Raw genomic sequence first — 12,094 nt, 5'->3', positions numbered from 1 at the left:
GAAATGGTTTCATTAAAATGACTGATTCACTATCTGTCAATCAAATAACTGTTGACTAATTGGCAGCTGCAGACAATGAAAACCAACACGTGTCTTTGTTAAGTATGAAACGTGGCCAAGGATGGCTGAAAATTAAGAACAACGATACAAACGAACTTTAAAAAACGAAAAATCCGTTTCTAGAACGAAGCGCTTCAAAAGTTTGAACAGCGTTCGCTTGACAGCTGGATGAAACCGCAGCTCTGGTTCATGTTGTCCTCCGCGCTCCGTCCTGCTGTCAATCACCCATCACTCGCGCTGTCACCGCTGCCGGTGACGCTGATGCGGGCTGACGTTTGTGTACAAACACAAACGCGTGCGGGAGGAAACGGCGAGTCCGCACGCTCCGCGCCGCGCGTCACGGCCGGGGTCAACGTCGCTTTCCTTTCAATCAATCACAGTGACGGATCTCTTTCCGAATTTGAAGACAGAAGAGCTCTCCGCTCGATAATGAAGCCACTGAGAACAAATACCACGGGGGAATAATTGGGAATGATCTGTCGCTGGTAAACAGGTCGCAATTTAAATCGACATTTGGAATTGACTGTATTGAGCCGACCCCAACGAGCGCGCTCGTGCAGACTGCAGTCCAGAGCTTTAAAGATACAGTAGAGAAAAGGCCTGTGTGTGTGTGTGTGTGTGTGTGTGTGTGTGTGTGTGTACGTGTGTGTACGTGTGTGAAGGACAATCACACAGCTCAGAGGGCACACAGCACCACTGAGTGGCCAGCTGCCTCCTATGTTTGAATAAAGAGTGTTTTCGAGTGCATGCATGTGTGTCCGGGTGTGTGTGTGCGAGCCTGTGTGTGTGTGTGTGTGTGTGTGTGTGTGTGTGTGTGTGTGTGTGTACAAAAGACTGAGGCCGCGCATTTGACAGGATTTCTGTGCCAGTGTCTAAACCTGCAGATGTGTTTGAGAGGCTGAGCTGAGATGATGATCACAACAACAGAATCATTGATGTTCTGGTGCAGACGACTTCCAGCTGCCAAAATATGCATGAGAGGCCACTACGTCCAGAGACCAACACAGAGCCCCAGTGTGTGTGTGCATGTGCGTGTGTGTGTGTGTGTGCATGTGCGTGTGTGTGTGTGTGTGTGTGTGTGTGTGTGTGTGTGTGCGTGTGTTGGGGGGGCTGTTTTTGAGAGCGGATGGTCAAGCTTTCATTTCTTTGTGTCTTCATGAATACAATAATAAATCAACACTGCCGTGTCTTACGTGTGAACGGGTGCTGCCAAAATCAAGCCAAGTGCAGCCCTCCAATCATCGAGTCATCAATAAATAATTTATCTCGAGTCCCGTCCTTCTCTTGATTTTAGTTCTTGAATGACCAAGCAGCAAAGTCCGTCTCTGTGCTGTGAGTCGGTGTCAGTTTAAAGGGCCAGTTCACCCAAATACCAGAGGACGTGGCCTCTGGATCATGGAGAGTAATCTGTTACTGACTGGAGCCAATAGGCTTCCAGCATGCATGCTAATAGGCAGCTAGTTAATGGTCAATATGTGTATCTTAATAGAAAGCGTTGCCTCCATTGTAATTAGTAGGATGGAGGCAGATCAAAGCTGATCCCTTTAAGAAACTGATCTGGGGTAAGTTTTTCATTGATTATGTAAATGATGTTTAATTGCTCTGTATTCATGATTTGGTCAGTTTCCACTTCTTTGTATCTGCTTTGAAGAACAGAGCAACAGCGCTGTTTTAAAAGAATCATTTCAGCACCTGTGCCCCCTCAGCGTGAGGGGTTAAAGGCCTGCCGGGGTGGATGGGAGGAGGAGAGGAGGGCGAGCTGACGGTGGGAGGCGCAGGGCGGAGGAGAGCGACAGACATGGCCGGCGCGCTGACTCAAGAGACCCGTGAGTGACGACGCTAATCACCTCTGTGCTTTCCCGAGATAAAAGGTTCAGAACGGGGTCAGCGAGTGGAATGACGCCGCTGCCTGCTCTCTGCTGCTGCGTGCTGACGGCGGGGCTCAGGCTCGGGGTGGCGGTGAGGAGCCATCGCTGGGCAGGTTTGGACGATACCGCTCAGATCCTCACGGTAACAAACGCGCAAAGAGCCGACGTACGTTTGAGTCAAACTTGTCTGTCTCTCATAAAAGACTTTAAATCTCCTGGATGGCAGCAGGGTGATTCATTCATATCATCAAATCCCAGCCGCCCACACCCCCGCCCAGACGTGGCCCAGGGCGGGCAGCCTGCTGGTCCCCCTTCTTTCAGTGCCTCCTCTCCCCAGTGTTCAAACAGCAGGCAGCGCAGCATAAATCACTAATCATTTTAAACGCACAACCGTGATAACATGCTGCAAAGTGAGGTGAATTATCATTTCTGAATGTGTTTCAGATTTTAATAATTAATCTCGACGAGGGTGACATTTTTCAACGAGGTGTCGAGGCTTCTTGGTGCTGATTCATGTGAGCTCCGTGTGGGTCTGCGGTCATCGCCGTCACGGCAGAGAAAAAGACTTTTGCGGCGTCCTTGTCACGGACAAAGCTGACATTATCTTTGATTTTTCTTGCTATGAACAAACGTGTTTGACCGTCTCTCAATGCTTTCAGTACTGCTCTCTGGGTACTTTCCTGCACACTGCAGTTTTGAGCAAACTGAATTAAATTGTGCGTTTTCAGCTGCGTATTAATACACACTCGGTGCTTCAGGGAGTAAACTGCATCCATGCTCATTGTTATGAATGAACTTGTCACTGCTGTGTGGCTCATTGATGTGTTTTTAATAGTTTGTAGAAGACGTATGAGGCTTTGGATACACAGGGAACACTTAGGATCAGTTAATTCATGCTTCTGGTTGACAATAAGAATAATGGAGAATCTCACCTGGCTTGATACTCTAATGGTGCTCATGGATGCTTCAGTGGGGGTTTTAAACAAAGGGAGCACTCACACTTTGGCTGATTGGGAAGATTTTCCACAAATAAGACATATGAATCTAATGAGGCATGAAAGCTGTTATTGAACGGTTTCCCCGGGTCCACCACAGACCACTAATCTTGCATTCGTTAAGGGCAATCTCAGAGTCCGCAACAAATACGAACATGACTGAACAGGGCTGTGGATTCACTGCTTCTGACTGTTGTTGGCAAATTTACGGCTGCAGCCAAGTAATAGTGTGATTTGTTGAAACAAGGGGAATGAAACCCTCAGCTGCTGTCTGGTTAATATGCTCACTCACTGCTAATCTGCACCACAAAGGTAAGCTCGCCGCACCTGATAAAGTCTGTTTTTATAATATTAGCACTGTATTAAAAGTCAATCGGTGCACTGAGGCCTGATATTAGTTTCAGGTGAACTCTGAAAGTGCATGTTTGTGGATCTTCTTCGTCACTCCCCTCAGGGACGACTGCATCGTCCCGCGACTCTTTCAACGTACAGATGGCACATGAGTCTGAAAACAGACTTGAAACAGAAGCTTTTCTTTAAGTGTCCCAAGAAACAAACTCAAGTCTCTTTGACTAGTGACACTTTCAGGCACACAGCACTGCCAGCATCAGGGCTTCAATCCCTGCTGGGACCAGCCATGTACTAAAATGATCTGTAAGCTCTCACGTTGGATGGAGGAGCCGTCTGGAACGCATGATTTATTTTAATATTAGCTGCTGAGCAGAAACGATGTGCAGGGGAGGTACACTCTCAGGGGAAGCCGAATTTTCTGGGACATCGGGCATCGGAGCCACGCTGACAATTAGAGCCAAGTTTTTTAAGAAGTAAACACCACGGCGGGCCAACGGGTGGTCAGTGTTCTAGAACAGCAGTTCAGAAACTCCTCTGCCTCCCTTACTTTGATGTATCCATCACAAATAAAACCAAACACAGGTCCCCCAGCAAAGAACTGGGATCCCGCTGCAGGTTAGACTAAGTTGCATGTTATCTGAAAAACCTGACAGCTCTATCTCACCGCCCTGACCTTGTTCTCTGTCCAGGATTATAGCTGCATCAAAACATTAGGTCCCTCTTGTTTTGCCCACACTGCTGTAAACTGGTTTACTCTGCAGAAGCTGCTGCTACGCTGAAATATGAACACTTGGCTGAATAAGACATTAAAATGTTCTCATGCAACTGTGTTCATTATATATTCGAGTACCATTAATTCTCCAAGACGCACGCAGACGTAACCTCTGTAGGTTCAATTTCATATGCACCGCTGCTGAGCACTGGCTTCATAAACAGGACCAACGACTCCATCACAGATTCACATAAACAAACTTTTTTTTCCATTCTGAAGCAGCTCGTATCTGGTTGGTTGAGAGAGAAATGTAGGCTACAAGATGTATTAAGTCAGACTTCAAAAATAACCACAACTGCAGTAATATTTCCATGACAAATACGTCCCGGCGCGCACTCTTCAAAAAGTTGCATTTCATGATAGCTCTTTTAGCTTCCGCCATCCAGCAGTTCGGACTTATGTAGCCAAGAAATTTGTCATTCAGGTCACTATTACTTCAAAGGGCGTTTGCTTTAGCAGCAGCCAAGTTTTAAATTAAAAACACGACAGCTTGAGTGGGGGGAGAAATAAAAAAAAAAAAAAAAGCTCAAGAATGCATTTTCATTGCATTTCCAAAAATGTTTTGGAAATTTTGACATTCTCCAGGGTTTTTCCAGGCCTGGAAGAGAACATTACACTTGCACAACTAGAGACAACGTTCAATTTGTAGAACATTCATGAAAAAGATTTCCATAAATGTTGATTTTAAACCAAGAAAAAAAATCATGTTAATCCACTTTTAACATCCTAACGAGCGGACGGTGAGACGCTGCTGGACGTGAATGTGCGACTGCATCTCGTTGTTGTTAAAGCTGGTGTTTACTGCCTCTGTTTTGTGGCTGGAGAACGCGGGTGGGGGCATCTTTACTGGCGCTGCAGATAACGGGGATGGCACCACCTTCATCTGTCCCCAGAGGGAACATGGCACAGGGAGAGAGAAAGAACCGGGAGCCAGAGAGAGCGAGATTAAGACAGAGAGAGTCGGAGTGGAGAAGAGCAAACAATTTCCACGTTAATTAGCATCCCTCTCCTCCCCCGCAACACAAACAATGCGGCGCCCAAAGAAGCAGAAGCAAACAGGGACGAGGCTGTGAGCTCGCTAACTTTAGGTCTCTGCTCATCTGTGCTGAATCAGTGGCAGGCAGAATACACATCAAAAAAAAGACTGAGCTGTGGGATTAAGAGCAAGTCAGAGGGAGTGGTGGGAGGCTGGGAGGAAGGAAAACAGAGGGGGGAGGGAGGAGGAGAGAGGGAGATAGATGGAGGCAAGCAAGGGACAGAAGAGAGGAGGCACAGGGAGAAATAGAGGAGGAAAACAGAACAGAAGGGGGAGATAAAAGGAGAACGAGAGGAGGAGAAGCAGGGATCGGGATGAGAAAGGGAGAGGGAAGAGGACCAGGAGAGGAGAGGAGATTACAGGGGAGAGGAAAGGAGAACAGAAGGGAGAGGGGAAGAAAAGGAAAGAAAGAAGGTGATAAAAAAGAGGGAGAAGGTGAAGAGAAAGATGGAGCGAGCGACACAGGGAGGTAAGAGAGGAGGATCGCTGCGACGCCTGCTCCCTGCACGCAGCAGGAGGAGGAGGAGGAGGTCGCATGCTTCAGATGCTGACATGCAAACAGCCAAACGCTGACGCATGTGTATGAACGACACGAGCATCACGAGCGAGCAACTGCAGGCTCGGCATCTGTATGCAAGGGGAGGGTGAACACCGGTGGTCCTGCAGCTTTCAACACCGTCCAAATAAACCGGAGCGTGGAGGGCGACTCGTCCAGCCCGGGCCCAAACTGAGGCTACTGAACGTCACTGCATCGGAGGGAAAAGTACAGAGAATCTTTCAAATCAGCCCCATCAAGTCTCTCCGCCCGCTGCAGGATCAATAAAAGCAGCATGACGTGGAATAGTCGGCAATTTTTTCGGGGCACTGCGGAGGGCACGCAGACGTGAAAGAGCCCTACGATTGTCCCCTGGGTCGTACGAGCGCACACAAACACACTCGCACAGGAGAGGCGAGCACACACGAGCAGTCAAGCATGCACAGAACGCGCTTATTCCACCCAATTTTCGCTCCCTCTCATTTTTGAAATCGATAACGCATTACAGCGGTTCCTGAGGAAGTGATGCGGGCCCGGGGATTCATGGCCGCTCCGAGCAGGCACGTGGCTTCTGTCCTGCCGGCAGAACCAGTGTCTCCATCAGCACAGAGCAGCCCGTCCCTCTGCCGAGACGCCTTGAGAAATGTATTTTAAATTCTCATCACGATCCGAAGGTTTCTAAAGACACCGGGAGCTGCGCGTCAGGCTGAATCACGGGGAAATGTGTGCAAAGTAATACGCAAGACAAATATATTTCCATCTCCTCTCCATCACACGGGGTCACGGGTTCGAGGGTTTGACTCACCGCTCAGACAGAATATACAGCACACGTGAAGCTGTCACCCATGGAAACCTGAGCCACTGGTCCTGAGATGCGATGTGATGCGGGAGTGTAGCACAGGGCGCTGGGTGTAGTTACAGACCCCACACACTTCTGACCTCATCCGACCACATCCATCATCCTGATGCAGCCCTGAACTTCTGTGGTTTGCCTTGGCTTATGCACCGCTGCCTCCTGTTAAACTGCTGTCTTTTCCTTGATTTTTGGCATTCTGTGCACTCTCAGTCCATTCTGTGGTTTCAGGCATTGTCTTTATTTTCAAGTCCAGGTTCAGTCTCAAGATCAGACATTAATATTTGATAATTATCAATAATACTGTCAGTGTCAACATTTCTATGGTGCAATTTAGGCTCTTTTCGCTCTGAACACCAGCCTCGACAGCCTCATAATGCTTTACGCAGTGTGTTTTTGCAGCTTGTTGCAGAGTCTTCAGCTCCCTACTGGCTGAAAACAACATGCAGCTTTAAGTTCAGTGAAAAACATCACGGCCAAGGTTAGAAAACTAATGCCTACATGCTACCTAAAGGACACGCTGCTTCCCGTTTCGCCTCTGAAAGGTTGTTAATAAATCATGTGCTGTTGCATTAAATTTCCAAGGGATACTGAGCTAAATTAACACATATTTCAGAGCAGTTTGATTATTCGTGGACCTCTGGTTTCCCTGTTTACTTTGTGGACCGCAGAGACGCCATTAAGTACACATCTGTGCTCGTGTGTGCATGATGAGGGCGAATAAAATCAGTTTCATGTGCATGCATTTGACCGCTAACCAGCTCCTGTAAGCCAGCGAGCTGCATCACTGTGGTTCACACTGCAGGACACACACGCGGAAGGCGACCGCTGCCACGTTATCACCAACATGTCTGCGGTTTGGAGTAAGTGCTCACCTGAAGAACGTGACGAAGAACTGCACCAGGTCCATGAAGTTACTGTGCTGGGAGAAGGCGATCTATGAGAGGGAGAGAAAGGACAACACGGTGAGAAATCTGCTTTAATAAGGGCGATTTGAAAAGAAGAGGTCAGCATTATACACTCATAAACATGCAAGCTTTAGAGTCGACCTTGTAGATCTGACAAAAGGCACACAAATGAGGAGGAGAGATAAGGCTGCCTCTGCTCACAGAGGCAGGCAGTGCACGCGTATGTGTATGTGTTGTCATATATGCTTGCGGCACTACGTCGTCAGCCTGTGGCTTCACATGCATCAACTGTACTGCACCATGGGAGCACCATACGGGCTTTAACTCCCTTAAGGTGCTCCCAACTCCTTATTCACCACCACTACTGGGAGGTTCCCAGTCTGTCTGCTTATCTGCGCTCCAGACTGCACGCCTGTCAAAGCGACAACACGCCAGCAGTCGGGCCTCTCAGACGCCCACAGCCTGCGCGAGAAACATCATTCCTGCACATGTGGGCAGAAATGTTCACTTTGTAATCATCACAAGAGCAATCGTACTAATCGGCATCCTGTCCTAATCAAGGTTGCCAGGGGTGACATTGGCAGTGTCGTACCAACTAACCAACCAGCCACCCCCCCCCCACCCCACCCCCCGCCACCAAAAATGCCTGACAATGACCGCACTCCTGTAACAACCCAACACTGCCTCTCTCTGGGAGCACCGGGGCACTGCGCCTCCCGCCGGCAGCAGATTTCCCCTCACACCTTCTCTCCGAGGTGACACCTTGGACCAGAACTTATCACCGCCCCTGCTTATTATTCCTCTGCAAAGCAGGGATTTGCATACAATTCCAGCAGGAGAAAAAAGCGGAGCAGGAGGAAGAAAAAAAAAAAAAAGACAAAAGCCGGAAAACCCAGCTGTGTGCGTGTCAGATTAGTCCATGAATACTTAATAGGTGATCAAGAATTACAATGCATGCGCAGAAAAAGTTGATGGGCGAGAACGTGGATAAACCTATGGTGACTTTACAGAAGAACAACACGGGGCCAGCGGCGCCGGCCTCTGTGGTGAGATGACAGGGGGGTGTGTGCGCGCTTCGTGAGCGGCCCGGGGTCTAATTTACTTGTGTAGTCAGCACCATCTGGCTCGCTAATGTGTTGCTGTTGATTACAGAATCCTCAGTGTGATAATTTTCCTCCAGACTGTTGAGCACTGAAGAGAAGTTCAGGGCGCCAATACGCCCAGAGAAAACTTTTAGAAAATGTCAGCAGCGTTCGTCTCTGGAGGTAACCGACACCGACACCAGAGCTTCACGTCAAGCTGGGCACAAATATACAAATATTTCAATATTTTTTAATATGTTTTAATATGGATAATGTACATATTAAGACATTATTAGTTATTTGTGTGGTTTTGACAGTTCTTGAGTTGTTTTAAGGTGCCATTTAGGTTGTTTTTAGGATGAAATCTTGACTGTACGAGAACTGTTACTCATGATTTTACACCTGCATGTCTGTAACTCATTATTATTGCTGGTTTCTGACCTCGATTAGGGTTTCCTGGTTAAATAAAGGTTAAAAAACTGTCAGCTTCATGAAGAATGACCAATAAAAGTTCCCTGAGGCCAAGTCGTTATCTTAATATTGCTTGTTATATCCAATAATTCTAATTATATATATATATAATTTCTAGTGATATTAAGAAGAGGAAAGCAGAAAATCCTCACATTTGCAAGGCTGGAATCAGCAAACGCCAGCGATTTGGCTCAGTAAATTAGTGAAAGTCACTCAGTGATTATCAAAATAGTGAAACTAATCAATTAATCTACTCATGTCTTTAGCACTGTTCCTAACTGTAGGGCGCAGGAAACACGGCAGCGGCAGAGCTGAGATTAAAAAGGTGTGATCTTAGCAGGTACTTTCCATTAAGAGAAATCATTTGCAGGGAACATCTTACTTCCTGTGCTCATGAATGTGAATGGCAAGTCAAAAAAAAATGAAAGGACTGAAGAAACAGTAGTGGAGATTTTATGAAACTGTGAGTGTCGGGGATTCTTTTAAGAGCAAAGCCTGGAATTATCAAAGACGCCTCGTCGGCTGGTGTTCTGAAACCTGGTTCGCTTTGTGACAGCAGCTTCACAAAGCCATTTACTTCTGTGGCTGATCAGAGACACATAATGCTCTCTTCTAATGACACAATCGCCTCCTTCAAGAACACTGCTAACTTCCTCAACGCGAGAAAAAGAAGAAATGATAGCGGCTTCGGCGTCGTGACACCGCTGCATAACTCCGTTTTGAGAAGCACAAGCAGGCCGTCTTGCTGAGGAGATGTGCGATAACGGTTAGTGTAGCTAATCTCGAGTGTCAGTCGTGTGCGGCGTTTTGTCACCAAGAGGCAGGCTGATGGCGGCGGCGGGAGGCCCGGGTGACGCTCTCGTTATGTGCCCAGCAGAGGGTGACTCTTTAGGGGCCGCAAAGGATCTCACAGCGGGGCCTGTCAGCCTGCCGCCAGGCATTAAGTCTGGAAATATGCTGCCTTTAATGGCTTCTGACAGCAGCTTGAACTATATTGGAGTTTTGAAGGAACGCGTCGTTATCTGTGCGAGGGAGGGCTGCTCAACAGGTGCCACGGAGGAGGACGGGACGGAGGAGGCTGAATTTCAGACGTGTGTGAGATGCTTCCATGCGTGAGGTTCGTCATGTGCCAGAGAGCCTGATCACACGACAACTACAGACATTCATGGTTCCCAGATGACGCATCCTCCTGGTGCCACCATGAGGTGCACATTTTTGTTTCTTAGTGCAAAAATAATTTGATTACCATGAAAGTTTGGTGCAGACATTCATGGTGCGCCAGACGTTTCTTTTCAGTTTGTCCAGTACTTTAGATTATGACCAAAAATCTGCAAAGCGAAAGATTCTTCCATCAGCGTTTAGGGCTAATTAGCAAATGTTAGCATGCTAACTAAGAAGGTGAGCATAACTTCTAAACACCAGCATGTTACAGCTGATGGTACTGTGAGCGTGTTAGCACAGTGATGTTAGCATTTAGCTCAACGCAGTGACTGACTTTTTGTTTACTATGCCGCCACCATGGTGGAACACAGCTGACTTTTGTTTACATTTTTAATCTTTTTTAGATCATATTAATTTCATTACTTTGCATTTCACATGTTTAAGGTAAATCTCTTTATATACTGTCTACATTTATTAATATGCAAAGTATCATTTCTATTTTTTAATTTGCTTGCAGAAAATTCAGCTCACTGTTTAAATAATACTGCAAGCAGCTGGCTGATTTTATGTCGCACCCGCCACAGTCGCAAGCTGGCAAAACAGCTCCGTTTATGTTTGCTAACCTCTCTGTGATCAGTATCAAGACGCACCCATCAGGCAGCCATGCATGGCCCAGATAAACACGACACGAGTCCACACAGATACGCAGAGCAGCCCAGCCAGCTGATAGCTACAGCTGCTGCTGCTCCACAGCGGGGTATTAAATTGGAGGCTGTTCTAATCTCCACCATATCATGACATGTTCACTAAGGCACAGAACAGGAGATCACAGCTCTTTAATGTAATTAGTCTGGGATTTGCGTTTCATTACAAACATCATTAAATTCAGATCTATTCTTCATCAGGAAAGGGGAAAAAAGAGGGTGGGAGAACTCCTTGCTGACTAATCTCAGCGCAATTGATTTTGCTTTGATGATCCGAGCGGCTCAACGGTGATGAAGTCATCACAGGTTTCACTTTCGCTGTTGTAAAAGACGTCATTTTCAGGCGGCCGGGATGTTTTTTCCTGCGCTGCGACATCTTTTCAGGTTTGTGCATTTCATCCAGTGAGCTTCAGGTGGGAATTGTTTTCTGTATTCGTATATCTGTGAAGAACTGGTGCAGGAACTGTTCCGTTGTGGAGGTAAAACAATGTGTGCTGCTGGGCCGTGAATGCAACAAGTGGAGTCGATGCAAATGGACAAAAACAAACTTGCTCCGACCACGTGAAAGCAAACCTTGAGGTGGTGCGTCGGCGCTCCGTACGGCTGCATGCTAAAGCTGCGAGAGAGGGCTTAGCGTGCACGCAGCGCGCTCTGAATGCAGCATGTGTTTCAACTTAACATTCCTCTTTGCCCTTTCTCTTTCCTCGGCTGCTCTTTACGAGCCGTTTTCCAACATGACGATCTCTGCCTGCCAACACTGGAGGACCAACCGCCTACAGTTACGCACACACACACACCCCGATGCCACACTGCAGCAGACCACTGAAGGCAAGGAGAGTAAGAAAAGGCATGAAAGAAAAATGAAGGGTTGTTATTGTGAGGAAAGAGTAAAAAAAAAAAAAAAAAAAAGATTTTGAGATTAGGAGCAGCAGCTGAAAAAGAAAGAGGAACAAGCGGAAAATTTTACCTCGCTGACGGAAGTAAAGCTCCATGAGCGCGAGGAAGAAAAGTGACAGGCTAGCTGCTAGTTTCAAGAACAGGGGCGATCTTCTACATGATCCCACCCACCAAGACCGAAGGTGTGGTGGACCAGAGGGGGCTGTGAGGGGGGTGGCTCTCACCGGAGACCTCCTCAGGCTGGCTGGCAGCGGCTGGAGTTCTGGAGCTCGAGAACTAAAAGCCCTCACAAGGCAGGACATGGAGGATGGAGGCAGGATCTCTCCTTCAGGAGGAGGGCAGGGGGAAGGAGCTTGCACGGAACAACCAGTTAAATTGCGTTCAGAGCTGATTTGTGAGGC

The 12,094-nt window shown here is 47.5% G+C and overlaps 1 protein-coding gene across 1 annotated transcript in view; it reads right to left on the bottom strand.

The window, feature by feature from the left end:
• Positions 1–12,094, bottom strand: part of atrn (attractin) — a 114,625-nt gene that overhangs the window by 50,062 nt on the left and 52,469 nt on the right. The window contains exon 25 of the mRNA XM_076748178.1: positions 7,346–7,407. Within this exon, the coding sequence (XP_076604293.1) occupies positions 7,346–7,407 (62 nt within the window). The remainder of the gene's footprint in view (positions 1–7,345; positions 7,408–12,094) is intronic.

This window comes from Chaetodon auriga, chromosome 14 (assembly GCF_051107435.1).
Source record: "Chaetodon auriga isolate fChaAug3 chromosome 14, fChaAug3.hap1, whole genome shotgun sequence".
NCBI lineage: Eukaryota > Metazoa > Chordata > Actinopteri > Chaetodontiformes > Chaetodontidae > Chaetodon > Chaetodon auriga.
The sequence above is the reverse complement of the archived record's forward strand: the minus strand, read 5'-3'. Positions and strand labels throughout refer to the sequence as shown.